A 24,487-nucleotide genomic window follows, 5' to 3' on the forward strand; every position below is an offset into this window, starting at 1 on the left:
GTTGTGTCTATGGGTACATGTTGCCAACTACTGTGCTGCTAGATAAAATCTTAATACTTGCTTGGAAACCTCACTCTTTAGTGGACCATCTGCCTTCTCTGAATGGCCAAGGTGCTTAATAGTTTGAGAGAGGCTGAGATACTGAACAGAAAAGCTAGGTGCTGGATCTAAGGCCTCCAGCTTACAAATTTTAGGTGCTGCCTGTCAACCATGCCTTATTCTTGTATAACTTTAAGCTAACTGCTGATCAAAACAGAATTAGCTTGCCTCAAGCCAGGAACAATTACTTGCTTTTTATATTGGCATTTGTCTCAAGTTGGAGGGAATTCTTTGCTTTGTAGACTTGCTGGCGTATTCTGCTTCTGCCACAGACAAAATGCAATTGGAAGAGCTCATTGTCTACTCATAAACAGACAGTTTAAATTAATAATGTGCAACTAGCAACACACTCTTCTGAGCCTGTTATAATATAGGGAAAAAGTCCTGAAAGTAGCTACCCATGCTTCTTCTGGTGTGAGTTAGTTAACCTTAAAAAGCAGTGTGTGCATGCATGGTGAGTGGGGGTTAAACCTTCTGTTCATGCTGATTTCTCAGTTGAAATCCCCTCCTCCCCCACAGCTGTCATTTAGGGAACAAAGACAAGTGTCTTATTGTACGTTTTGGGTAGGGTGACCATAATGTCTGAAGGCCAGCCAGGGACACGTTGGGGGGGGGGAAGGTAGGGGTGCACGCGCGCCACCGGAAACAGGAAGTGACGTCACTTCCGGTGACGGCACGCCACCACAGGAAACAGGAAGTGACATCACTTCCTGTGACATCATTTCCCCGCGTCACCTGCCGGAAATGGGAAGTGACATCACTTCCTGTGACATCATTTCCCCCAAATGACATCATTTCCCCCAAATGCCACTGCCGGAAACAGGAAGTGAAGCAGCCTGTCACTAATAACACAGGTCGAGATGCAGGACAGAAACCCGGAAGTGACCGACAGGCTGCTTCAGCGTGCCGCTGCACCGGCCCCCTGGGCCCCACAACGATGGGACCGATGCCACAGGGACGGGCTCGAAACACTCTATAACCCCTCAAAAGAACAGCAGTCTAGCTCGCTTCCCCCGAGCCCTGCCGCCATAAGCCTCAAGGGGGCTCATTTTGCGGCATCTCCCAGCGGGAGGGTGGCACCCGCACGGGACACATATCAAATGAAAGAGGGGGCGCAGGGCTATCAGAAACAGCCGGCGGAGGGAGTCACGAGACCACCCCACTGGGGGATCCACACCCCGAAAGTGATGAAGGTGGCGCAGACAGAGCCAACAGAGCCAACAGGACAAAATAAATAGGCTGCATTATGCAGCACAGTTGAGAAAGTGCCTTATCCCATATACTGATGAAATAAATACAGGATCTGAGAACAAAATTGCACCAGAAGACACAAACACAAAGCTCCCTTACACTGAATCAGTGCTTGGGTCCACCAAAGTCAGTATTATCTACTCCAGTCACAAACACAAAGCTCCCTTACACTGAATCAGTGCTTGGGTCCACCAAAGTCAGTATTATCTACTCCAGTCACAAACACAAAGCTCCCTTACACTGAATCAGTGCTTGGGTCCACCAAAGTCAGTATTGTCACATAAGAACATAAGAGAAGCCCTGTTGCATCAGGCCAGTGGCCCCTCCAGTCCAACACTCTGTGCAACATAAAAATATAAGAGAAGCCCTGTTGCATCAGACCAATGGCTCATCCAGTCCACCACTCTGGTCACATAAGAACATAAGAGAAGCCCTGTTAGATCAGGCCAGTGGCCCCTCCAGTCCAACACTCTGTGTCACATAAGAACGTAAGAGAAGCCCTGTTGGATCAGGCCAGTGGCCCCTCCAGTCCAACACTCTGTGTCACATAAGAACGTAAGAGAAGCCCTGTTGGATCAGGCCAGTGGCCCCTCCAGTCCAACACTCTGTGTCACATAAGAACATAAGGAGGGAAGGAAGGGAGGAGGGAAGGGAGGAAGGAAGGGAAGGAAGGAAGGAAGGGGGGAGGGAGGGAGGGAAGGAAGGGGGGAGGGAGGGAGGGAAGGAAGGAAGGGGGGAGGGAGGGAAGGAAGGAAGAAAGGAAGGAAGGGAGGAGGGAGGGAAGGAAGGGAGGGAAGGAAGGAAGGGAGGAGGGAGGGAAGGAAGGAAGGGAAGGGAGTGAGGGAAGGAAGGAAGAAAGGAAGGAAGGGAAGAAAGGAAGGCCGCCCCCCCGCCCCCCCCCCCCCGCTTTCGGCCCCCTTACCTGCTTCCAGGGCGGCGGAGAGTCCAGCGGCGGCGGCGGCGAGTCCTGCGGCGGCGGCCTCTCCTACGCTTCCCTGGCCTCCGCCGGGCCCGCGCGCGGGCAGGGAAGGCGGCGAGGGAGGGAGGGAGCTGCCGGCGCTGGCCTCTGGAGGCCTCCAGGGACCAGCGCCGAGCCTCTCCGTTACCGGCGCTGGCCTCTGGAGGCCTCCAGGGACCAGCGCCGGCCTGTCCGCTTCCGGCGCTGGCCTCTGGAGGCCTCCAGGGACCAGCGCCGGGCCTCTCCGCTACCGGCGCTGGCCTCTGGAGGCCTCCAGGGACCAGCGCCGGCTGCTCCGCGGCCTCTGCTGGTCGCTGGGGGCCCTCCAGAGACTCTGGAAGGCCCCCAGCGACCAGCGGAGGCCGCGGAGAGGCCTTCGCTGGTCGGCGCTGGTCCCGGAAGGCCCTCCAGAGTCTCTGGAAGGCCTTCCGGGACCAGCGCCGGCTGCTCCGCGGCCTCTCCGCGGCCTCCGCTGGTCCCTGGAGGCCCTCCAGAGACTCTGGAGGGCCCCCAGGGACCAGCGGAGGCCGCGGAGAGGCCTTCGCTGGTCAGCGCTGGTCCCGGAAGGCCCTCCAGAGTCTCTGGAAGGCCTTCTGGGACCAGCGCCGGCTGCTCCGCGGCCTCTCCGCGGCCTCCGCTGGTCCCTGGAGGCCCTCCAGAGACTCTGGAGGGCCTCCAGGGACCAGCGGAGGCCGCGGAGAGGCCTTCGCTGGTCGGCGCTGGTCCCGGAAGGCCCTCCAGAGTCTCTGGAAGGCCTTCCGGGACCAGCGCCGGCTGCTCCGCGGCCTCCGCTGGTCCCTGGAGGCCCTCCAGAGACTCTGGAGGGCCTCCAGGGACCAGCGGAGGCCGCGGAGAGGCCTTCGCTGGTCGGCGCTGGTCCCGGAAGGCCTTCCAGAGGCTCTGGAAGGCCTTCCGGGACCAGCGCCGGCTGCTCCGCGGCCTCTCCGCGGCCTCCGCTGGTCCCTGGAGGCCCTCCAGAGACTCTGGAGGGCCTCCAGGGACCAGCGGAGGCCGCGGAGAGGCCTTCGCTGGTTGGCGCTGGTCCCGGAAGGCCTTCCAGAGGCTCTGGAAGGCCTTCCGGGACCAGCGCCGGCTGCTCCGCGGCCTCTCCGCGGCCTCCGCTGGTCCCTGGAGGCCCTCCAGAGACTCTGGAGGGCTTCCAGCGACCAGCGGAGGCCGCGGAGAGGCCTCCGCCACCGCTGCCGGCCCCGTGCGCGGGCGGGGAAGGCGTCGAGTGAGGGAGGGAGCGTCCCTCACTCGCCGCCTTCCCCGCCGGCGCCCGCGGCCCACCGCCTCCGGGGCTGGCTAAACCGGGACCTCTAAATGGTCCCGGTATAGCCAGCCCGGGAGGCGGGAATAGGGGGCCAGAACCGGGACATTCCCGAGCTCCCGGGACGGTCTGGCCACCCTAGTTTTGGGGGAAGATATTTCATGAGAGTGGGGTGAAAACTTCCTCTGTGTTAATTCCTTTGCACCATCAAAGGGAGGATCCAATAGGAAGGTGCTGAATTAGAATTCAGCAACAAATTCAAGATCATTCATTGCTTCTTTGGTTTCCTAATTTGCTTCAGGGGTGTCAAACTCATTTGTTATGAGGTATAAGTAAGACTTTTTTGGGCTAAACCATGTGTGTCATGAAATGTAATGCCAGGTAGTGGAGATATAAACTTTATAAAGAACACATACACAATTAATGATTTTTTAAAAACTTAAAGTAAAATATGCTTAAAAGATTAGCAGTTTTTGATAACTGATACCTTTTTCTCTGAATTATTACATCAAAATCTGGAGGCAATCTTGAGTATGCTGTTCAGGTGTTGTTTAGGTGTATTGCGAACCTACTTTTGATTACAGAAATCTCATGGGCAATGCTTTGAGCCTAAGACCCAGCAGAAAACATGAAATGGCTGGACACTATGAACTTTTGTACATAAATTGCTTCATGTGTTGGTCAGCCAATGGAGAAAATAGAGGCTTTTCTCTATAGCTCCTGTGCAGTTGAGCAAGCTGTGATGCAGAAGGAAGCAAGAGAGAGAGAAGGAAGCAGATGACAGTGAGATGCTAGTGAGCCTGATAGGAGCCCTCCAGGTGCCTGACCCGACCCTTGGGCTGCAAGTTGGACACCCCTACTATAGATGGTGATGTCTTGGAATCACCCATCCTTTACAGGTGGTAATTTATTCAGCTGTACTTTTTTGCATAGTCTCTGTACTGATTTATTGAACCTGCTTGATGCATCTTAGAATGTATTTCTGTTCACTTTGCCTGCCTGCTAGCAGTAGGAATTATGATCCTGTGCCATATTATAGACTGCATCTCCCAATTTAATATTTTATTAAGGTGTTATATATATAAAAATCACCTTAATAAAATATTAAATTGGGAGACGCAGTCTATAATATGGCACAGGATCATAATATATGAAGCAGAAAAATATATAAAGCAAAAAAATATATGAACAGTAAAAACAAAAAGAAAAAAATAGAGCTGAGAAACATATTTTTACAGTTTAACCAAATGCAAGCAATATCTCAGCAACAAATGCAGTCACTTATCACCACAATCCAATTTATTCCTCTTAATCTCACTCGACCTTTTCCCTCTATACTGTATAAACTTAATTGCATACCTTTTCTCTTCAAATCAAGTCATTTTTTTCTTTAGCATACAGAAAGTCAATTAGAGGTTTCCAATTAGCAATATAAGTACATAATGTCTTTCTTTAATTAAGGAAGTGAGTTTAGTCATTTCTGCTAATTACAGACTGCTTCTGAAATTCCCACCCATTTGAAAAAGGGGTTTCCATTGCTGTGAGTCTGAGGAATCCTGTTGGAGAAGTTCCCTTAGGCATGCAGAGCTAGCTGCATAGTTCTTCAGATTATGTCCTGTTTCTGTCTTTGTTCAGCCTTTGCACTAAACAAGTTGGTGCAGTGTACTGCTCAAGAGTACAGCCCAAGGACCAAGTCCCTAGTTCTAATACTGTGCACAGTTCTGGTCACCACACCTCAAAAAAGATATAGCATTGGAAAAAGTGCAGAAAAGAGCAACTAAAATGATTAAGAGGGTGGGATACTTTTTCTATGAAGAAAGGTTAAAGAGGTTAGGGCTCTTTAGCTTGGAGAAACGATGACTGAGGGGTGACATGATAGACATTTAAACCATTATGCATGGGATAAAGAAGGCAGAGAAAGAAATACTTCTTTTCCCTTCTCTCAGTACAAGAACTTGTGGGCATTCAATTAAATTAGTGAGCAGTAGGTTTAGAACAGATAAAAGGAAGTACTGCTTCACGCAAAGGGTGATTAACATGTGGAATTCACTGCCACAGGAAGTGGTGGGGGCTACAAGCATAGACAGCTTCAAGAGGAGGTTGGATAAGCATATGGAGCAGAGGTCCATCAGTGGCTATTAGCTGCAGCTTATTGTTGGAACTCTCTGTCTGGGGCAGTGATGTTCTGTATTCTTGGTGTTTGGGGGACAACAGTGGGAGGGCTTCCAGAGTCTGGCCCCACTGGTGGACCTCCTGATGTCACCTGTTTTGAGGCCGCTGTAACACAGAGTGTTGAACTAGATGGGCCATTGACCTGATCCAACGTGGCTTCTCTTATGTGCTAATCTCAATTCCCCTGTTACTTTGCTGGGTGTCCTTGTGCAGCCTCAACCTGTTTCTCTGTTAACAAACCAGTGTTGTCATTTCCATAACTTGTCTGGTGATTTTAAGGATTACTGCAGTAATAAAAGTGAAGTGCTTTGTGCCCTTGTAAAAAGAGCTATATAAATACTAAGGGATATTATCGAAATTCATTGGGAACTAAGCTGTACTTGAATGCAGTCCCATTATCTTTTAATGCTGTTATATCATTGAAATTTGTTCCCATGGTCCTTCAGCAGCAAATTTGCCCTTTTCTGATGAAAGTCTTAACCTGGTTTTCAGTGACTGGAGAGAGAGGCCTGTTCATATCCATGTTGTCAAGTGCACAAATCCCGAATAAATAAAATAAATAAAAAAACATAAAAGGTAGAGCACTGGAATAACTCTCCACTATTGCACCCAAAAAGACAGAGGGTTTGTAAGTTTTTTTTACTTGTTTATAAAAAGATTCAGCTGTTAACAATTGTAGTTAGCAATATCATCCTTTGTTGCCCTTTGCAAAACTTACAGAGATAACTCTCTAGAAATTTATCTATCTTTTAACAACACCTCGATTCAAATCCAGTAGCACCTTAGAGGCCAACAAGATTTTTGGGGTATAAGCTTTTGATAGTCATAGCTCTGTTTGTCAGGTATCTAGATGGGTTAATGGTAACCTAGGTAGGTCATTCAGGTTAAAGGAGTCCCATTTTGGAAACACTTCCTTAAGTCTGAACAACACCAGCTATAGGTTAGGAAGCATTTTAACTTTCTCTTCTGTAATTTTACTCAGAGTGGGTATCTGACAAAGAGACTCTCAAAAGCTTGTATTCCAAAAATCTTGTTGGTCTTTAAGGTGCTTCTAGGCTCAGAACTAGCTATTGTACTGCAGACCAGCATGGCTACTCTCTGAAACTCTTCTGAGTGTGCCTGAAGCTCCTGAGTAGGACAGTGCTCCAGAAGGTTTCCTTCTCTACCCATAATGCCCTCCTCAAGCTTGCAGTTGTTCACAGCCCATGTGCTGGTGAGAAGGAAACATCATTAGGTAGCTGTCGATTCCTCCTTGCTCCGGGATGATCTGTTTTGCTATAATTAGTTAGGCAAAATATGGAGGTGGGTTTTTTTTTGTCATTTTTTAGTTGGCTAATTGGGAAAAAAAGCCAATGATTCAGTTTGACACTGAACGGTGACGTCACTGTAGCCTGGAATTTAAATTAATAATAGCAAGGTTAATGTCCTAGTGTTTTTTTTTTAATTCTCTTCCTGAATTCTCTTACACTTGCTATCTATTGTAATTCATTATTCAAGAAAGGGGAGACTATTAATAGTAACTCTTTGTGGTTTCTTGCTGAGCAGAAATTTCTCCTTCTCTTTTAAGATGTCAAAGTATGATATGACTTGTGCTGTGTTTTATGTAGGGACATTTTTAAAGCTTTGAAAATTCCTTCTTAAAATGTGCCCATGCACAGAGCAGCTATTGTTTTAGACCCCATGTTTGTAGTGTTTAGGGTGATGGTTGGCTAGCTGTTATGGGGGAATTCTGGGGTTCCTTGGAAGCTTTTTAATGATTTCTCTAACTAGTAATCAAGAACAAGCATACATGAAAGGAAACGTATCAGTCTTCCTGTGCATAGCTGCACTAGAGTGTTCCTTGTATTGTAGTGCGCATGTGGTGAACCTTAGCCTCAAAAAACCAGAAGGGTGTGTAGGAGCAGTATGTAAACCTTCAGTGCCCATCTGCCATGATCATGGGTTCCCATGGAAGGTGTGAAGTGGGTTTTTGCTGCAGACCAGCAAAGATTGAAAAGTTTGAAACAATTGCACTAGAATATTCCTTTTCTCTCTCTCTTTCAAACACACATCTTTTTTTCTTTCCCATGTATATGGTAAAATGTACATGGGAGGACCTATTGCTGAATGCAGGGCTTAAATTTTATATGCAAGAAAGACCTAGATTTAAATTCCTAGCATCTCCAGTTAAAGGAAGTGCTGGTAGTTGGGCTGAGAAAGACCTTTGCTTGACTCCTTGAAAGAGTTGCTGCTAGAAATTGCTGGGCTAGCTGGACCAGTGCTCTGGCTCTGTAAAAGGCAGCTTTGTTTGACCTTTCTTATTATTGTAATCAGAGCTAAATATCAATGGTAGGTCGTAACCTTCCCACCCTGCCACTGCTCTGAAATGTATCTGAACTGTCTGACAAGCTGAATATACCATATGTCAGTTCTGACACATCAATATCAAATATTTATATCTCTCTTTGAGACTTAAATGAAGGGGCTCAGTAGTCAACACAATAAACAGAAAATATAATCTGTTTAAAACAGTCACTGATATCCTCACATAATTTTACAGGTATGGACTCATTCTTTCTTCTGGTTCTTTAGCCAAGAAGAACATTGAGACCCCGAGTTCTTATTGCAGAGGTATGATTTTCAAGCAGTGTCTATCTTTTGTTCCCTCCCTTTTTTTAAAGGGGGGAAGATGGTGGAAGCAGATTGTTGAAAGAAGCCTTGCTGTCTTTACCTTTCCTTCTGCCAGCTGCGGGGGAGGGGGGGGAAATAACCATCAAGAGGCCCTGGTCCAAGAGAAGACATGTCCCAGTAGACTTGTGGAAGGAGCATTATTGGGTGCTCTCATTGTGCTAAAGAGATCTGTGCCTTTTGAAGCACAAATTATTTTGTGGAAAGTTGTGACACTGGCTCTTTCCCCACCCCATCAATGTAAAAAGAATTTCCTTGAACAGTGCCAAAGGTTTCATTTCTTTTTAGGTGAGAGAGCACTGCAATACTTTTATGAAGCTTATGAAATGTTTTTGTTTCTGCCTGTTGCTTTTGTTTTTCTAGTGCTTGATGATGAGTCGTGGATATTCTGAAAACAATAATTTCCCATATGACAATAATCAAATGGTTTTGGACATGATCCTCTGCTCTTTAATTGGGGTTCCTCAACCTATCAACTGGGATAGTGTGGCAAGGCTAGTGCCAGGCTATTCATCCAAAGAAGTAAGTTTTCTTTGTCTTTCCCTGACTCTGAATTCCTACATAGAACAGAACCATGTCGTTATGATGATGAATGGAGTAATCTATGATGTTATGATGATGAATTGGGTAATCAGAGACTAGATGGTCATCTGACAGCCGTGCTGATTCTATGAATTTAGGCAGAACTTAGGGGGGAGGTATGAGCTTAGGGGGTAGGTATTTGTGAGTTTCCTGCACTGTGCAGGGAGTTGAACTAGGTGATCCTGGAGGTCCCTTCCAACTCTAATATGATTCTGTGATTCTAACCAAAAAAGGCAACTCCATGATCTCTCCAACATGCTTATTCCATTGCCGAAGTTCTAACACACATGGAGGAGTTTGCTTAACTTGAATCTGTCATCCTGGACCTTAAACTCACTGCTTGAATGTGAACTTGAGGTAGAAATCTAATTGTACAAGATGCTATTATCTTAACATCAACATTTGGACAATATTTTGACACTTGAGTTTTAAGATGGTGTTCTGACTTATGGCTGAGCTGCCAAGCAGGCACTCTGGTCTCAAAGGCATTTTGCAGAGCAAAGTTGCACACAAGGGTGGAAGATAAGATGAGGACTGTGTACAAATGAAAGCCAGTTTCAGTCTGCTTGTTCCAATTGTGTACCATTTGTGAAGAGAATACCCTGCCTTCCTCCTATCTAATGTCATCTTTGTGCATAACATTATTTCTGAGTTTTAAGGCTTTTGTGTTGCACAGTAATACATGAGAGAGAATCAAATGTACATTGCAGCCAGGGCAGAGTTTATATTCATGTTAGGAACTAACTGAAAACAATTTTAAAGCATTGTTTATAATAATAGCCCTTCTTCAGCACTGACTTTCTGTACTTACCAGGCTCCTATTGTGATTTCTAAAGGGAGAGGACTAGACAGGCAGGGAGGTGGAGTAAGCCATCCACTGTGACATCACTGGGCTGCCTTGCCTACTTCTAGAGCTGAGCTTATGGGGTGCTGTGATGTCATCGTGCTATAGAAGGATGAATCGAGCTTGAGCTCCTTCTCTGCTGATGTGCTTCCCCAGCAGCACTGAAGGAGACTTTGGGTGGGTTACATTACTTTTGATGCCCTTGCTAAATCCTCACCAGTGGTGGTACCTGTTGGTCAGGCTTCCTGTGGGTCTGTGAATTTATTGAGATTGCTGTAAGAATGCTGCTTAGACATCTGACAGGGTCCTGATTTTCTAGCTGCCACTGCAGATTTGGGCCTCTTTCTGTGACTACAGCCCTTTCTTCCCACCTGCCTTTTCATAACAAAGTGAAAAGCAGAGAACGACTGATGCCTCACAGGATCTTGGAAGTGAAAGATTCTTTGCCCTTGCCTGGCAATCTATGGGAAACTTGGTGTCAGTGCGCATTTGCAGATAGTGTGCTGGGAAGGATGATTGCCACTGAAGGATTTTTGTCTGTGTACTCTTCTAAATGCTGAAGTGCCCTTTGGGGATTCTGATATATATTTGGCTTGGCATAACTAGGACATAGTTATTGGATGGCTCCAATTTGAAACCTTGTAGTAAGACTTGAAGGAATGGTACAGAGTGCTTACCTTTGTTGCCTGAATATAGTGTCTCAAATTATATTGTTACACCTTGGACTTTGGGCAGGACTGTAGCTTAGAGATGCAAGCCATGCTTTATGTGCTGAAGGTTTTGGCTTCATCCTCTAGACTGGCTTTTTCCCCTAGAAGAATCTTGTGTTGCATAGGTGGGGAAGACCTTTTTCTGGGAGCTTTGAAAGCTGTTGCCAGAAAATAAGTGGGCTTTACGTACCAGTTGCCTGGAGGGTTATCAGAACTCCCTTACTGCCAGTACTGCAGGCACATAGGTGAGTTCAGATATTTTGGATTAGCATGCTTGTGTTACAGAAGCAAAACAGGCTTATAGATTTTGCTTGCATGCAGATTTTGAAACAATTTTCATAATCCCAGTTACAGGCATTAAAAATCTAATAACCTGCATCAGAATGTCCCAAGTATCCGGATGGTTTTACAGCACTAGAATGGGTGTCCAAGCCACATCAGGTGGGGTGGGGTTCAACCTTGTTTTTGGCTGCAGGATCAAGTACTGAATGCTTCCCGTGTCTGTATTTTGACAGTGTGCAAAAAGGTTTGACGAACTGAAAAGCAGTGGAAACTCTCCAGTTGATAACCGTTATAGTCCACTAATGGCCAGTGGAGGAAGCCCTGTTGAAACACTAGCCACTTATATAAAATCCTCGCTTCTTGATGCCCAGGGAGAGTTACAGGAGCCTCCTAGTGAACAAGATGTCATTTCCACAAACGGTAGGTTTTCAGATGGTTCTTCTCTAGAATATATCCGATGAAAAAAATGGTATAAGCAATGTTATGATAAACCTCCTCCAGCAAATTCAGATGCTCATCCTCAAAATGCAGGTATTCAATTTAAAATATTGATCTATTCATCTAGCTATCTTTATTTTATTAGTTGGCCTCAAAATATGGAAATGCAATTGTGTGTCTTTATCCCTCCCACTGTTGTTTCGATTCCCTCATAATTCTAATAAGGGTTACTTTTAGAAAGTTTTGCATTCCATGTAGATAGATCCAGGTGGGCAGCTGTGGAGTCTAGTAGTCTCTTTAAGACCAACAAAGTTTTATTCAGAATGCAAACTTTCAAAGTGTGCATTCAAAGGAAAGCTTACATTCTGAATAAAACTTTGTTGGTCTTAAAGGTGCTGTTGGACTCCAGTTTTGTTCTTTAGAAAGTTTTAACAGCTTTATAATCCAAAGGGGGTTTTTAAAAAATAATTCAGAGCTGCAAAGGCTGTTCTTTTAAAGTACTCTTTAAAAGAAGCAAGTTGGTGTTTGCTCATAAACTTAGAGCTGCTGGTGTTATCTTGCAAAGACCTCTATATATAGTTTAAGTGAATGAAATGTTGTGTGACACTTGAAATGTCATGTGACACCTTAAAATAATGGGTTTATTGTAGCTTGTGAATGTATGGCTTGTGAAAACTGAGAGGATTTAGCTTGCAGTAGTAAATCATAAGCCAGTTAAAATGCTATAAAGGTGATTCATTTTGGTACATGTGAGAAGGGTGATAACTACTGTGACAGAGCATATGCTTTGCAGCTCAGTTAAAACTCTGCAGTTTGACCCTGTACTGTGGGAGGAGGGAGGCTCCTGCCCTCTTTCCCCTGTGCACTGTTTTCCTCAAATTGAAACAGCCCTTGTTGGAGCTGCATGTTCAGCTCCAGCCTTGAGCTTGACCTTTGGCTGGTCTAAATATTGCTCTCCTCTGACTGATAGCAAGCATCCAGGGTTTCAGGCAGAGACTGATCTCTCTGGCTTTTGCTACCCAAGATCCTCTAAGGGGAAATTTCATGAACAGCATATGCATTGGCCTAGGAAGACAGAGAAAAGAATGAAAAAGTGATGGGTGGCAGTATTTATTCATTTATTAGAAATGAATATCCTGCCTTACCTCTAGGGACTCAAGGTGATAAAGAGAGCAATAACAATTGCAAGGACACCAAAACAGAACGGGATAAAATGATGTACTGGTTAAAAACACAGTCATATCTATTGTAAAAAAAATTTACTCCTTCCACCAAATGGACACCTTCCTATATGCTGAGAGTGAAGGTTTCCTCTGCTCCTAATCTGGTAGGCCATTCCAGGGGATGGGACTGACCATAGAGAAAGCCAAAGCCTAACTGTTGCCATATGGACTGTCCTAGAGCAGTATAAGATAGGGACATAGCTGCTGGAAGGCATCCTTGTGCTGTGTCAGACCATTGGTTTGACTAGCTCAACTTTATGTGCTCTCATTGGCAGTAACTCTCTGAGATCTTAGGCAGAGAAAGATTTTTCCAATGCCTGCTGGCTGAGAGCTTTAACTGGAGATACCAAGGATGGAATCTGGGAGTTTGCATGTAGAATGTGCTCTACCATGGAGTCGTGGCCCCTCCCTAAGAGGCTGAGAGAAGAGAGATGGACGGTGCACATGTGAGGTAGCTAGGATGGCAGATGCTGGGAGGGAAGAAGATGAGTGATATAGAGAGCATGTAAAGGGGCTTCCAGGGCATGAGAAAAGACATGAGAGAGAGAATGAGATTCTCTTATAACCTGCTGAATAGTTAACTTGGCAGGGAGGATTTGTTGTAAAAGTTACTGACCCAAAGTTTGACTACAGATTCTTAGCTATAGTGGTAGTTCCTGGGCAGGTCCTAATATAGTAATAGGGAGCTCATCCCAGGATAGCCTGATCTTGTCAGATCCCAAAAGCTAAGCAGGGTTGACCCTGGGTGGTATTTGGATGGGAGACCACCAAGAATATCCAAGATTGCTACGCAGAGGCAGACAATGGCAAACCACCTCTGAGCATCTCTTGCCTTGGGAAGCCCATAAGTCAACTGTTGCTTGATGGCACTTTCCACCACCAGGGAGCTAGGCCAAGGGTGTTAGTTTTGTTTGTTTGCTGTATATATCTTGTTAACATGATAGAACCTTAGTGCTCTCAAAGAGATCCCTTCACTGTTTGTTTGGGGGGTATGTTTTGATTAGTAAAGGGAGTATTAGTTGGTTTGTTCATGCCACATTTAAGGGCAAGTCTACTAGATACGAATTTCCTTGCTTATCTTTTTTTTACCTTTAGGCAAGAAATAGGCAGTGCATGGAATTATATTTGGGGAGGAAAAAAGATAGATAACCAGGTTCAACAGAGTTAACTGCCAGAGCATGTATGTGTGTGATTCTTTCTCTGTGTGCTGTGGGCAGAATGTGTGGAGATTGTGCTTGGGCTGGAATTTGCCAGTGTCAGAAGGTGCCGCAGCCTTTTTTCGTCTTCCCATAGTTTAGGAGAGAGAATGAACTTCATAGGTAACTAGTAAGATGTTTCCTGTGGTGCTTTTATTCCCCCTACTTTTTTACTTTTCTTTTTGAAACAAGCCACCTGAGTTTTAGAGGATTTGGTTCCTTTTTATCTTTTCCCCTGGAGTGGATTTGATTGCCTTTGAAAAAGTATGTGAAAGGTTTCCTTCTGGCAGTGTATCACTTGCCTCTGGGCATGGGACCATCAATTGCAGACACATGTGAGAAACACTATATCACTGTCATAGTGTCCTAATGCTTTTTCTCCCCCCTTGTATTTAAGGAAGGCCAAGTGTAGCTTCCTCAAGGAATTGCTCTTCAGAAAGTGAGAAATGCCCTGCACATAAAGGTGGAGAAAATGCTGATGAAACACAAGGGTAGGAGGATGGTTGTTTGCTTTTGGGAAAGCTAGGTAAATCTGAGGTCTGTGAAATTCTGGTTGTTATACACATACGTCCCCCACATCCCCCGGCTTGGGATTTAGCTATGCATATTTGGTGGGTTGGGGATATGTGGGTTGTGGAAGGAATGGGTGCTGTTGGCCTTAAGGGAAGAAAATAGTGTATATTGTGTATTCCCTAATGAGTTCCTTAAAAACAAATGTACAGACCTGGGAAAGGTTGCAAATTCTTCCTTAGATTGCAGTCTTCTCCAGCTCTGGAAATTTGGGAGACGTTAAGTGTCCCATACTGCTCCCATCTTTGAACAGTCAACATAAACGAAGGTCTGGACAGCTCTGAGAACTCTGAGCACAGTTTGGGGGCTCCCCACAATCTTGGGTGGTGGTGGTATTTAATCCTGATTGGCTGGCACAGCATTTTTTTATTGCAGCTAGGAATCTGCACTGACGGAAGCGGGACATGTTTCCATACTGATCTGGTGCTTTTTGTGTTTCAATAAGAATAACCTTTTCCTTTTTATTAAAAGACAAAACATGTTTTGGAGGAGGGGGTTAAAATGCCCTTATAAGGGTATATCCCCCCTAGTGCCTCATGAACATTGTGCTAAGTTTTTTAAAATGTCAATTATGGGATGGATATGATCAGTGTTGTCTCTTCTACCTTCATTCTTCTGACATTTCTCCTTTGAATCTGAGAAAGTCAGTCAAGAGATCACAGACCTTTTGTAGAGCAGTACTTTTCAGATTTTCCAGGCTTTTCCTCAGTAAGAAGGCAGATTACAGCTATCCATCTTTCCTGAAAAGCCACTCATCTACCAAACTAGTCCTTTACATCTGTGGCCATGGAGAAGCATGGAATATGTTAGTGGTTTTGCTTTCGGTTCATGGGATAAGGGCCAGTGCTAAACGTGGTATACATGGGTTATGTAACAGAAAGGCAGTAACTGAGCAGGCAAGGTAAGAATAGTTCTCTGAGGGACAGGAGGTTTTGAAAACCCATTGTTAACAGCAGAGCTTGCAGAGGCTAGCAGCTTTTATAAGGCACTGGAGAACTTCCCCAGAATACAGGGCTTGCTGCCCTGTCTGGCAGTTCCAGAACATGCATATAGGATTCCTGTTCTTGCAAAACTTTTCCAGGGAAAGGGTATATGTTGTATGAGCATCCCCTTTTGCCTGTGTAAAACTTTTTTTTGTTTCCCTCACCAACAGTCTGCATGCACAGGAGATCTGTGTGTGACCTGCATTGTGTCTAGGGCACTGAGAGCCAGTTTGGTTAAGTGCACAGACTCTTATCTGGGAGAACTAGGTTTGATTCCCCACTCCTCCACTTGCAGCTGCTGGAATAACCTTGGGTCAGCCATAGCTCTCGCAAGAGTTGTCCTTGAAAGGACAGCTGCTGTAAGAGCTCTCTCAGCCCCATCTACCTCACAGGGTGTCTATTGTGGGGTGGGGGGAAAGGTAAAGGAGGTTGTGATCACTCTGAGACTCTGAGATTCAGAGTATAGGGCAGGATATAAATCCAATATAATCTTCTTCTGTTGGGATTAATAAACACAGGAGCTTTATCTCGATGTAGCGACTCTCTGCCAGAAAGAATATCCTCTGTCCTGGAGCAAAAGCTTCTTGCAGCCTGTCTTTATAGTCGGTCATCAAAGAAAACAGAATCTAGAACATGCACAAAGTTGCATTCCTCATAATGTGGATGAGGTTACATTTTGTAGCAATTCTTTGTTATTTGTTGAGGACAATTACAATAAAATGGAGATGGAGCATCTCCTAAAATGTTATATTGTTAGTACACACATTCTCTTCACATTAGTATTAGGACTGGGTATAATCCATGACAAAGAAATTTAAACATCTTACACCCCTGCAATCCAAATTTTCCGCCAAGAAAAAACAGATTTTCAATTTGTTTAATATATGCAATTTAAGCACATTTTATATAGCTTGTTCTGTAACTTTATTGTTGTACATTTGCATACATACAACATATGTGCCAACCATGGTGATGGGCAAAAAGTTATGCTGAAGCCGTCCGCCAACAGTGGACTGTGTATCCAGTCATTACTTTGGCTCTGGGAATTTCAGTATGCATTTCCCACATATAATGAAGTGCATCCTTTGCAGCCATAAGGACTAGAAACATGGCAATGTTTTTAAAATTTGGAGCCAAAGTGTGTATTACAGCAAATACATGAAACCGTGTCCTGAATCTTTTAAAAACAACAGCAACAATTAAATATGGCTTCCAGAGACTGTGAGTTGAAGTAGAAAAATGGCAGTGGGGTTTTGTATTGTTTTGCACTTAAACCTTGGGCTCACAACTGTCTCTTCTAGGTAGTTCTCTACCAACAGCTGATAGAGAAGCCAGATAACAGTTCAAGAAGAAAAAGCAAATCAGCCCTCCTTCCTTTCATTCCTCCACAGACCTGCAGCTTCTTTTGGTTGCTTTTCATTAAAAATAAAAATTTAAAGAACTGAGAAACTGTTACATGGCAGACCTGTAGGATCTAGTTTGGTTCTCATTCTCAGATAGTGGAATTCTGTAGCTGTGGCCACATTCTTCCCTCTGTTGCTTTTATTAAACTGTTGCATATACACAGTCTTGATGAATGTCCACGTTTACTAAATGGAAATGCCAAACTGAGAGACAGCAGCTTGCCCAAAGGCCTTTTTTTCACTGTCAGTTTTCGGAGAAGCTGAGATTTGATATCAAATTTGCGTTATCTCAAAATTGTTCCAATTTAGTCTACATCCTTGTCACATTTTAATCTTCCTCCTGCATACATGCTTAATTAAAAACTTAGTTGCATCATTCGATATTTATAATTACTATGTGAATGTATATTGAAGACACCATCTGTGTGATTTTTTTCCCCCTTCTGGATGTATGTTGCATCCAGACTTAAAACCTAATTGAAGGGTAATAGAACCATTCCTGACAATAAAGCTAAAATAATGTTCTTCCTTGTGACTTTTGTTTCTTTTCAAACAAAGGCCAAATATGGTGATCCATGTGTGTGATGAAGCAAAAAATCTGAAGGAAGATTTTGTTTGCCCACGCGATCTTTTGATTTCTGAAATGAAGTACTTTGCTGAATATCTCTCAATGGATGCCCAGCGCTGGGAAGAGGTGGACATTTCTGTTCACTGTGACGTTCACATCTTTAACTGGTTGATAAGATATGTTAAAAGGAACACTAAGGAGTATGAGGTGCATGAAATCCCTGCCTTAGGTAAAAGAAAATCTATTCATTTTTGCTGCAAGATTCCCTTTCTGAAAAGCCTGACTTCTGATTCAGACTAAAAGTCTGTATGCCAAATTGTTTTGCAAGGTAAATTTCTCTGCCTTGTTCTTTGTTGAATAGTAAAAGCTCAGTGCATAGCAGCTGGGGGCTCATGTTGGCTGGAAAGACTGGGCTTGTTAGCCCAACAGAGGAGACATACGCTGTCTGATCTCCTAAGGCCATGTATTTTTGCACAGGCCAGAGTTTGCAATCTGGGCCTAACCATGGCTGCAAATGTTGATTTGCAGATAACCATGATTTATGCAAAAAAAAACAAACCCAAACTCAAACACACTGTATTGCTAACCATGGTTAACTCTGAAAAGGAAGAGGGGGAAATTCAGATTTTACTTAGAAGGTAGAAGGAAAGGGGAAATAGTATGTGACCCTACAAGGTACACCTAATGTACTAACTATGGTTGGAAAATTTTTTGGTCCAGCAGCCTGTTATGAAAATAGAAGAATGAAAGACAGTTTTAAGAGCAAAAAGGATGTTCAGGTGGTTGGGTGCTAGGCTGCTCCCCACCTGCAACTTAGCTCCTCTGCAAACTGCAGGTGCAGGGAGGGTCTAGCTTCCCTCACCTGCATGTCTCAGTTGCTATAAGTTAGATCCCTACTTAGGCTCATAAAGGCAGACCTATGTTTAAAGAAATGGGTTTGCCACCTTCCTATCTGCTCTAGTCATCCTGGCACAAGGTGTGAAATATAAAATATTAATTTTTCCATTTACTCTGTCAGCCTTAAAGAAAAAACCCAACTTTGATTTTTTTATCTTCAAAAGAAAATGTCTTTGAACTTGAACTTGCATTTCATGAAATTGTTTGAGGGTTAAGTTCACAATCTTGATTCCCATCTACCCCCCCCCCCCCCCCAAGTTTCAAAATAGTTTCTGCTCAAAGTACAGTATGATCACTCTCTGGCATCGTATTTGAATCAATGGCACAATGGGGAGGTGGAATGGACTGCACCGCTTCTGGGTGTGGTAGAGGGGTGGTCCCATTTGTTGCTGTCTTTTCTCCCACACCCTTAAAAACACCCCTGCAACTCTCCCCCCCCCCAAAAAAAATGCTAAGTATGAAAATGATGTACTATGTTTTTCTAGGCTGATTTTCTACTGGCAGGAAGATTTTTATGAGCGTAGCAATAAAAGTAGGATTTCTCCCCACCCCATCCTATTGTTCAATATGAAGTGGAATATACATTCTCCAGCTTCAGAAGTCTTTTACTTCATTCCACTGCATATGTAGTTTGATTTGTCTCCAGGAAGTGAGTTTTTAGAACAGGTTTTATGTTAATTCCCTCTGAATGACTAGTGATGGTAGGGGGAGGGAATAAGGAGTCAGAGAGCTGTTAGGGCTCAGATGTGGCCAGCATGAAAAGTTTTGTTTTTCTTTTTAAAAAACACCATGTCAAGATATGTACTAGTTCTATACAAGGGACCGAACCCAACACCCACTCTCTTGCTATTCCTGATTTATGGAATGTGGATTTTGCAATGCAAAAAATCTCTTGTAGTGTTTCTTTTTACAAATCACGCAAGTAAACCTTAATTACTCTTAACAAACTTTTCACCTTGTTCTTTTGATTCACTTTTTAGAGCCAAGCAATGTTATTTCAATTCTTATTTCCTCGGAATTCCTGAAGATGGATTCCTTGGTGAGTATGCAAACAGACTGGGAATTCTGTGGCATAGAAACTCTGTTTAACACTGGGGCAGGCAGTACATTTCCCATGGACCTAGTCCATGTGATCTAGTGTTTCCTTAAGCATCCATATATGTTGCCTCTGTGATGGGGCTGTCCTTTGGGCACTCATTTCAGAAACAACGAGCATTAACAAAAATGCCCATGGGTTGACTTCCTGAGAGCCAGTTTGGTGTAGTGGTTGAGAGCAGCGTCCTGTAATCTAGAGAACAGGGTTTGATTCCTCACTTCTCCACATAAAGCCAGCTGGGTGACCTTGGGTCAATCATAGTTCTCTAAGAGCTCTCTCAGCTTCACCTACCTCACAGGGTGTCTGTTGTAGGGAGAGGAAGGGAAGGAGATCAGAAGCTGCTCCAAGATTCCTTTGGGTAGTGAAGGGCGGGGTATAAAACCAACTCTTCTTCCGTTTAATGGCAGCATTGTTGCAACAGATATGCCAAAAAATCCTAATCTAAGAAAAAAATTATTAATATGGGAATAGTTTCAATGTGTGTGTACAGAAGAATTGTAGTTGGAGGACTGAACCCATCTGTTCTGACTGCAGGTGTGCTTCACCCCCTCCCTTTGTGTTGACATACTATGTAACACATGTTCAAAAGAATGTTAGATGAGTCCTGCCAGATCAGCCAGTTGGTCAGTCTAGCCCAGCATCTTGTATTGCACAAGGGCAAGAGCAACAAACAAAGCACAGAGGCCCAAGGCTTTCTCCTTAATGTTTCCTCCTAGCCCTGGGTATTCAGAGAATTTATGCCTCTTGATGTGGAAGTTCTGTTGAGTCATTCTGGCTAGTAGCCATTGATGGACGACTCCTCCATTAATCTGTCTAAACTTGTTTTAAAGCCTTCCTGCTAGTGGCCATTGCAACATTGACTGGCAATGAATTCCACAATTTAATTACTCGCAGAGTAAAGAAAACTTCCTTCCTTGCCCATTGACTTTGTTGAGTGTCCCCAAGTGCTAGCGTTAAGAGTGAGAGAGAAAAAGTTCTCTTCACTTTCTCTGCTCCATGCAAAGTTTGATAGATCTGTATCATCATTCAGCTAGAGTCCTTACAAATAAGCCTGCTTGGACTTGAAAATAATCTGCTCAAATTCTTCATACATGACTGTGCTGATCATTTGTGAACTAAACAAGTGATCAGCTTGTGTAGCTGTTCTTTGCTAGGCTGTGTGCAGATGCTCACCCAAGTTAATATTTCTTTACAAACCTCCTTTGCAGGGCTTGAACTCCAGGGTTCGAGCCCCTGCCACTTGCAAAGACCTCCCTCCTCCATTCAGTGCTTCCCACCTGACCTGTGTATTCCCCCAATATGGATCTTTCCAACATGTGTTTCTGTGGCTGTGTGTCTGGCTGAGGAGGGCATCTCTGCATTGCTTTCGTTTACTTTATGCAGATCCACTTGTGTTATGACCACAGGCAGGGTCTCAATTTAGGCCACTAGTTGTGTCATCCACATTGTGTTTGTTTTTTCACAGGTGGAAAAATGTATTCACTATTGCCACAAAAATATGAGTGCCATTGTCGCCACGCCATGCAACATGAACTGTATCAATGCCAATCTCTTGACACGCATAGCTGATCTCTTCACACATAATGAAGTGGAGGAGGTGAAGGACAAAAGAGATAAATTTAAAAGGTGGTACTTTTTATTCCATTACTGTTGGGGGGGAGGACTCCTTACAGCAGCTTGTCATTTGCCCTTTTGTTTTCCATTAGCATTGTTCACAGATTTTGAATCCTTGTGATATTGAGCTGATTTGTGAAGGTGTTTGTAACAGTAATGGTTGAAATATATACAAGTGCGGGTAGGTTTTGGACTTGAGTTTCTGAAAAAAGCAGACATCTTCCTCCAATGCTGTATGACTGCCAGCCTGGTGTAGTGGTTAGACTGTCTAGGAGGCCAAGGTTCAAATTCCCATTCCCCACTGAGTGAAAAAGGGTATTACTGACTAAATAATTACTCTTGAAGCTGTTTTACCTAGATCACCTACTAAGAACATATGAAGAGCCCTGCTGAATCAGACCACTGGTCCATCTAACCCAACGTTCTGTCTCACACAGTGGCCAACCAGTTCCTCTGGAGGGCCAACAACGGAGCATTGAGGCTGAGGCCTTCCCCCAGTGTTGCCTCCTGGCTCTGGGATTCAGAGGTTGACTGCCTCTGAATGTGGAGATTCCCCCATTCATCATGGATAGTAACCACTGGTAGACCGATCCTCCATTAATCTGTCTGATCCGCTTTTAAAGCCTGTTTGTGCCTCTGGCTATCACTACATCCTCTGTCGGCGAATTCCACATTTTATTCACTATGTAAAGAAGTGTTTCCTTCTGATCAGAGTCTGCAATGCTTCGTACATTCTGTTTTGCAGGTTAGAGGCTTTTCCATCATGGCCTGAAATGTATGGTGTTTTTCCTTCTCATGCCCCCCTTCATTTTTGATTGTTTCTGTGAACCAGCAATACTTGCTATCTCTTTTGACTTTGAAACTGAAGGCATTTTGCAAAATACTGTGGAAGTACTTTGCAGAACATTATAATGACTTAGGCCTCTGGCCTATCCAGTGTTGTTTATTCTGACTGGCAGTGATTGTCTGGGATCTTGGGGTACAGTACGGTGTTTTACACACACATACACTGTCCAGGATGTTTTATTGGGGAGTAGCAGAGATTGAATTTGGGACCTTCGACATGCTACCTGTTGAATCCAGATTACATTTACTGGCAACAGAATGGAACTTCCCTACCTATTTCCCTTCAACCCACTGATCTCTACAAAGTAGTGCTCCTGCGGGATAGGGGACCCTGAGGAATGACCGGGGGGGGGGGTCTGCAGTGAGAAGGGGGAACTGGTAGAAACTGCCAGTTTTAGTCTGGATCCACCCCCAGGCATGCACCCAAATAGCTGGGGCACAGGTATTACATTGATCATCCCTGAGCCCATGGCTGTTTAGAGTCATTAATTTTTTTATTCAGCCAGTGGTCACAGTACTCTGTGTATGTCTTTTGCTTCACAGAGGCACTATGACCTATGTCTTAACTTCTTAAGTGCCCCATATTTTGGGAATTGAGAACAGAATCTCTGCAGAGATTCAATTTCTAAAATTCTCTTAATTTTTAAAATTTATTTTACTTCATTTATCTCCTGCCTTTCTCCCCAGTGTGGTCAAAGCAACTTGCATCATTCTCCTTCCTCTATTTTATCCTCACGGCAACCCTGTGAGGGAGGTTAGGCTGAGTGAGGGTGACAGGCCCAAAGTCACCCAACAAGCTTCCACGGCAGAGAGGGGATTTGAACCTGAGTTTCCCAGATCCTCCTTCAACACTCTAACCACTACACCACTCTGCCTCTCTTCCTGCAGCTTGTAGAGAAGTGCTTCCTTTCTGTTTCCTATATAAAGCAAAACTTTAATTTTAAGCAACTTGTGTTTTCCAATTTTTTTAAAAAAATTCCTTCTCTTGTTGCTACCAACAGCAAACTTTTTTGCAAGAAGATAGAAAGGTTGTTTGATCCCGAGTACCAGAACCCAGATTCTCAGGGCAGCGCAGCAACACTATATAGGTACAGTGCTGTCCCCCTATTTCATCTAAACTTGGCATGCTCTTCTTTTCCCTGGTGAAATCTTTAGTTCCAACTTTGTGCAGAAATCTCGTATTTTTGAATAGGTGCTGTTTATGTAAGAAGCTTCTAATTAAGGAAACTGAAAGAAGAATCCCATGTATTCCTGGAAGGATCAACGTGGATCAGCATGGAAATATTATCTATGTTCACATAAGGTGCAGCATAAAACTCAATTTATGTTGGGGTAGATTCTTTAACTTGTAAACTGTTCAAGCTCTCTGTGTCAAATATTCCAGAGACTTTGAAGACACGATCCACTGGGTGTTACTGGCTTTAAAAACATAACTGGTTATTTCTTGAAGGCATTTATATCCTGTCTTTCTTTGATCACTCCAAGCATTTCCCAACAGTAAGGCATCATAGTGTGTCCTAGAGTATTTAAAATCTACAACAAACATTAAAACTAACAACAGCCCACCAGAACAGCTGTGCTTTACCAGCTCTCCTAAAGAAAGCAGAGATGGTACACTGCAAACTGTTGCAAAGAAGTGGAGTTGCCAGTGCCACTCCTCAAAAACCTTTGTTATGACTGATCCATTTAATTCCCCTCAAACAGCGTAGATGTTGCTAGTCAAGAGTAGATTTGTTGTGTGAGCAGAAGGAGAAGGGAAGCCTCAGGTATGTGGGTTGTAGGTTGTGAAGGAAGATCAAAGCCAGTCCCTTGAATCAAACTGACTTCAGAAGCACATTAACAGCCAATGTGACTGATCTAATATTGGTGTACTTATGAGTATTGTGTTAGATGATTTGCTCCAGTGAGTAAATGGAATACTGTACTTTCTACCAACTTTTGTTTTCCGGCTGTTTTCAAAGGCATAATAGAAGAAATGTCAGGGTGAAACTATACTATCAAAACATTTATTACAAGAAAAAAATTGAGTGATAGGAAAAACCTTGTGGCCTCTACATCTAAGTAGACTCTACTTCTAAATAGTCTATCACAGTGTTTCCCAAAGCCAGGGTCGCGACCCGGCACTGGGCCGTGGAGCCCTTAACGCCGGTTCGTGGGGCCTCCAGTCTCCTGGCTGCCCCTCCCCCCGCCTTCCCCCACATCGCGCCTCCCTCCCTTCGCCACCTTAGGCAGGTCAGTTTCATGCTGCACAAAGCCCTTCCTCCCCCCTCCCCACCTGACGACCCGATCACTCGGAAATCGGCGTGGAATGAGCTCTGCGCCGGGCCAAGCTGACGGCAGCTCAAACAGACTGCGGCTGAAAAGGGTGCTTGACTCCTCCTCCTCTGGCACTTCCTTCCCATCCAGGAAGTGCCAAGGAGGGAGGAGCCATGCGCCCTTTTCGGCCGCAGTCTGTTTGAGCTGCCGCCGGCTTGACCCAGTATGGAATGAGCTCCGCGTGATTTCTGAGCGATCGGGCTGTCGGGCGGGGTGAGGGGGGGGGAGAGGAAGGGCTTTGTGTGGCATGAAACTGACCTGCCAGAGGTGGGGAAGGGAGGGAGAAGGAGGTGCGGAGGCATATGACTGGGGGGGAGGAGGCGCGATGCGGAGGAAGGCGGGGGAGGGGCGGCCAGGGGACTGGAGGCCCCGCGGACTGTCGTTGAGGGCTCCGTGGCTGAATTTCCCAGCGAGAGTGTCCTTTCTTTTACTCTTTCCTTCCTTTCACCCTTTTCCTTCCTTCCTATTTCCTTTCTCTTTCTTTTTTCTATATTTGTTTGTT

At 44.6% G+C, this 24,487-nt stretch overlaps 1 protein-coding gene across 7 annotated transcripts in view; it reads left to right on the forward strand.

Annotated features, from left to right (window-relative positions):
* Positions 1–24,487, forward strand: part of SANBR (SANT and BTB domain regulator of CSR) — a 53,296-nt gene that overhangs the window by 2,845 nt on the left and 25,964 nt on the right. For 5 of the 7 annotated variants that reach the window (XM_060249697.1, XM_060249680.1, XM_060249705.1 and 2 more), the window contains 8 exons: positions 8,781–8,939; positions 11,069–11,255; positions 14,090–14,183; positions 17,207–17,445; positions 19,094–19,152; positions 20,675–20,835; positions 22,671–22,757; positions 22,862–22,972. In XM_060249697.1, coding sequence (XP_060105680.1) covers positions 8,787–8,939; positions 11,069–11,255; positions 14,090–14,183; positions 17,207–17,445; positions 19,094–19,152; positions 20,675–20,835; positions 22,671–22,757; positions 22,862–22,972 — 1,091 coding nt within the window. In that variant the 5' untranslated portion in view covers positions 8,781–8,786. The remainder of the gene's footprint in view (positions 1–8,780; positions 8,940–11,068; positions 11,256–14,089; positions 14,184–17,206; positions 17,446–19,093; positions 19,153–20,674; positions 20,836–22,670; positions 22,758–22,861; positions 22,973–24,487) is intronic. The other 2 variants (XM_060249720.1, XM_060249728.1) reach the window with 2 other exon arrangements.

This window comes from Heteronotia binoei, chromosome 1, assembly GCF_032191835.1.
Source record: "Heteronotia binoei isolate CCM8104 ecotype False Entrance Well chromosome 1, APGP_CSIRO_Hbin_v1, whole genome shotgun sequence".
Classification (NCBI taxonomy): domain Eukaryota; kingdom Metazoa; phylum Chordata; class Lepidosauria; order Squamata; family Gekkonidae; genus Heteronotia; species Heteronotia binoei.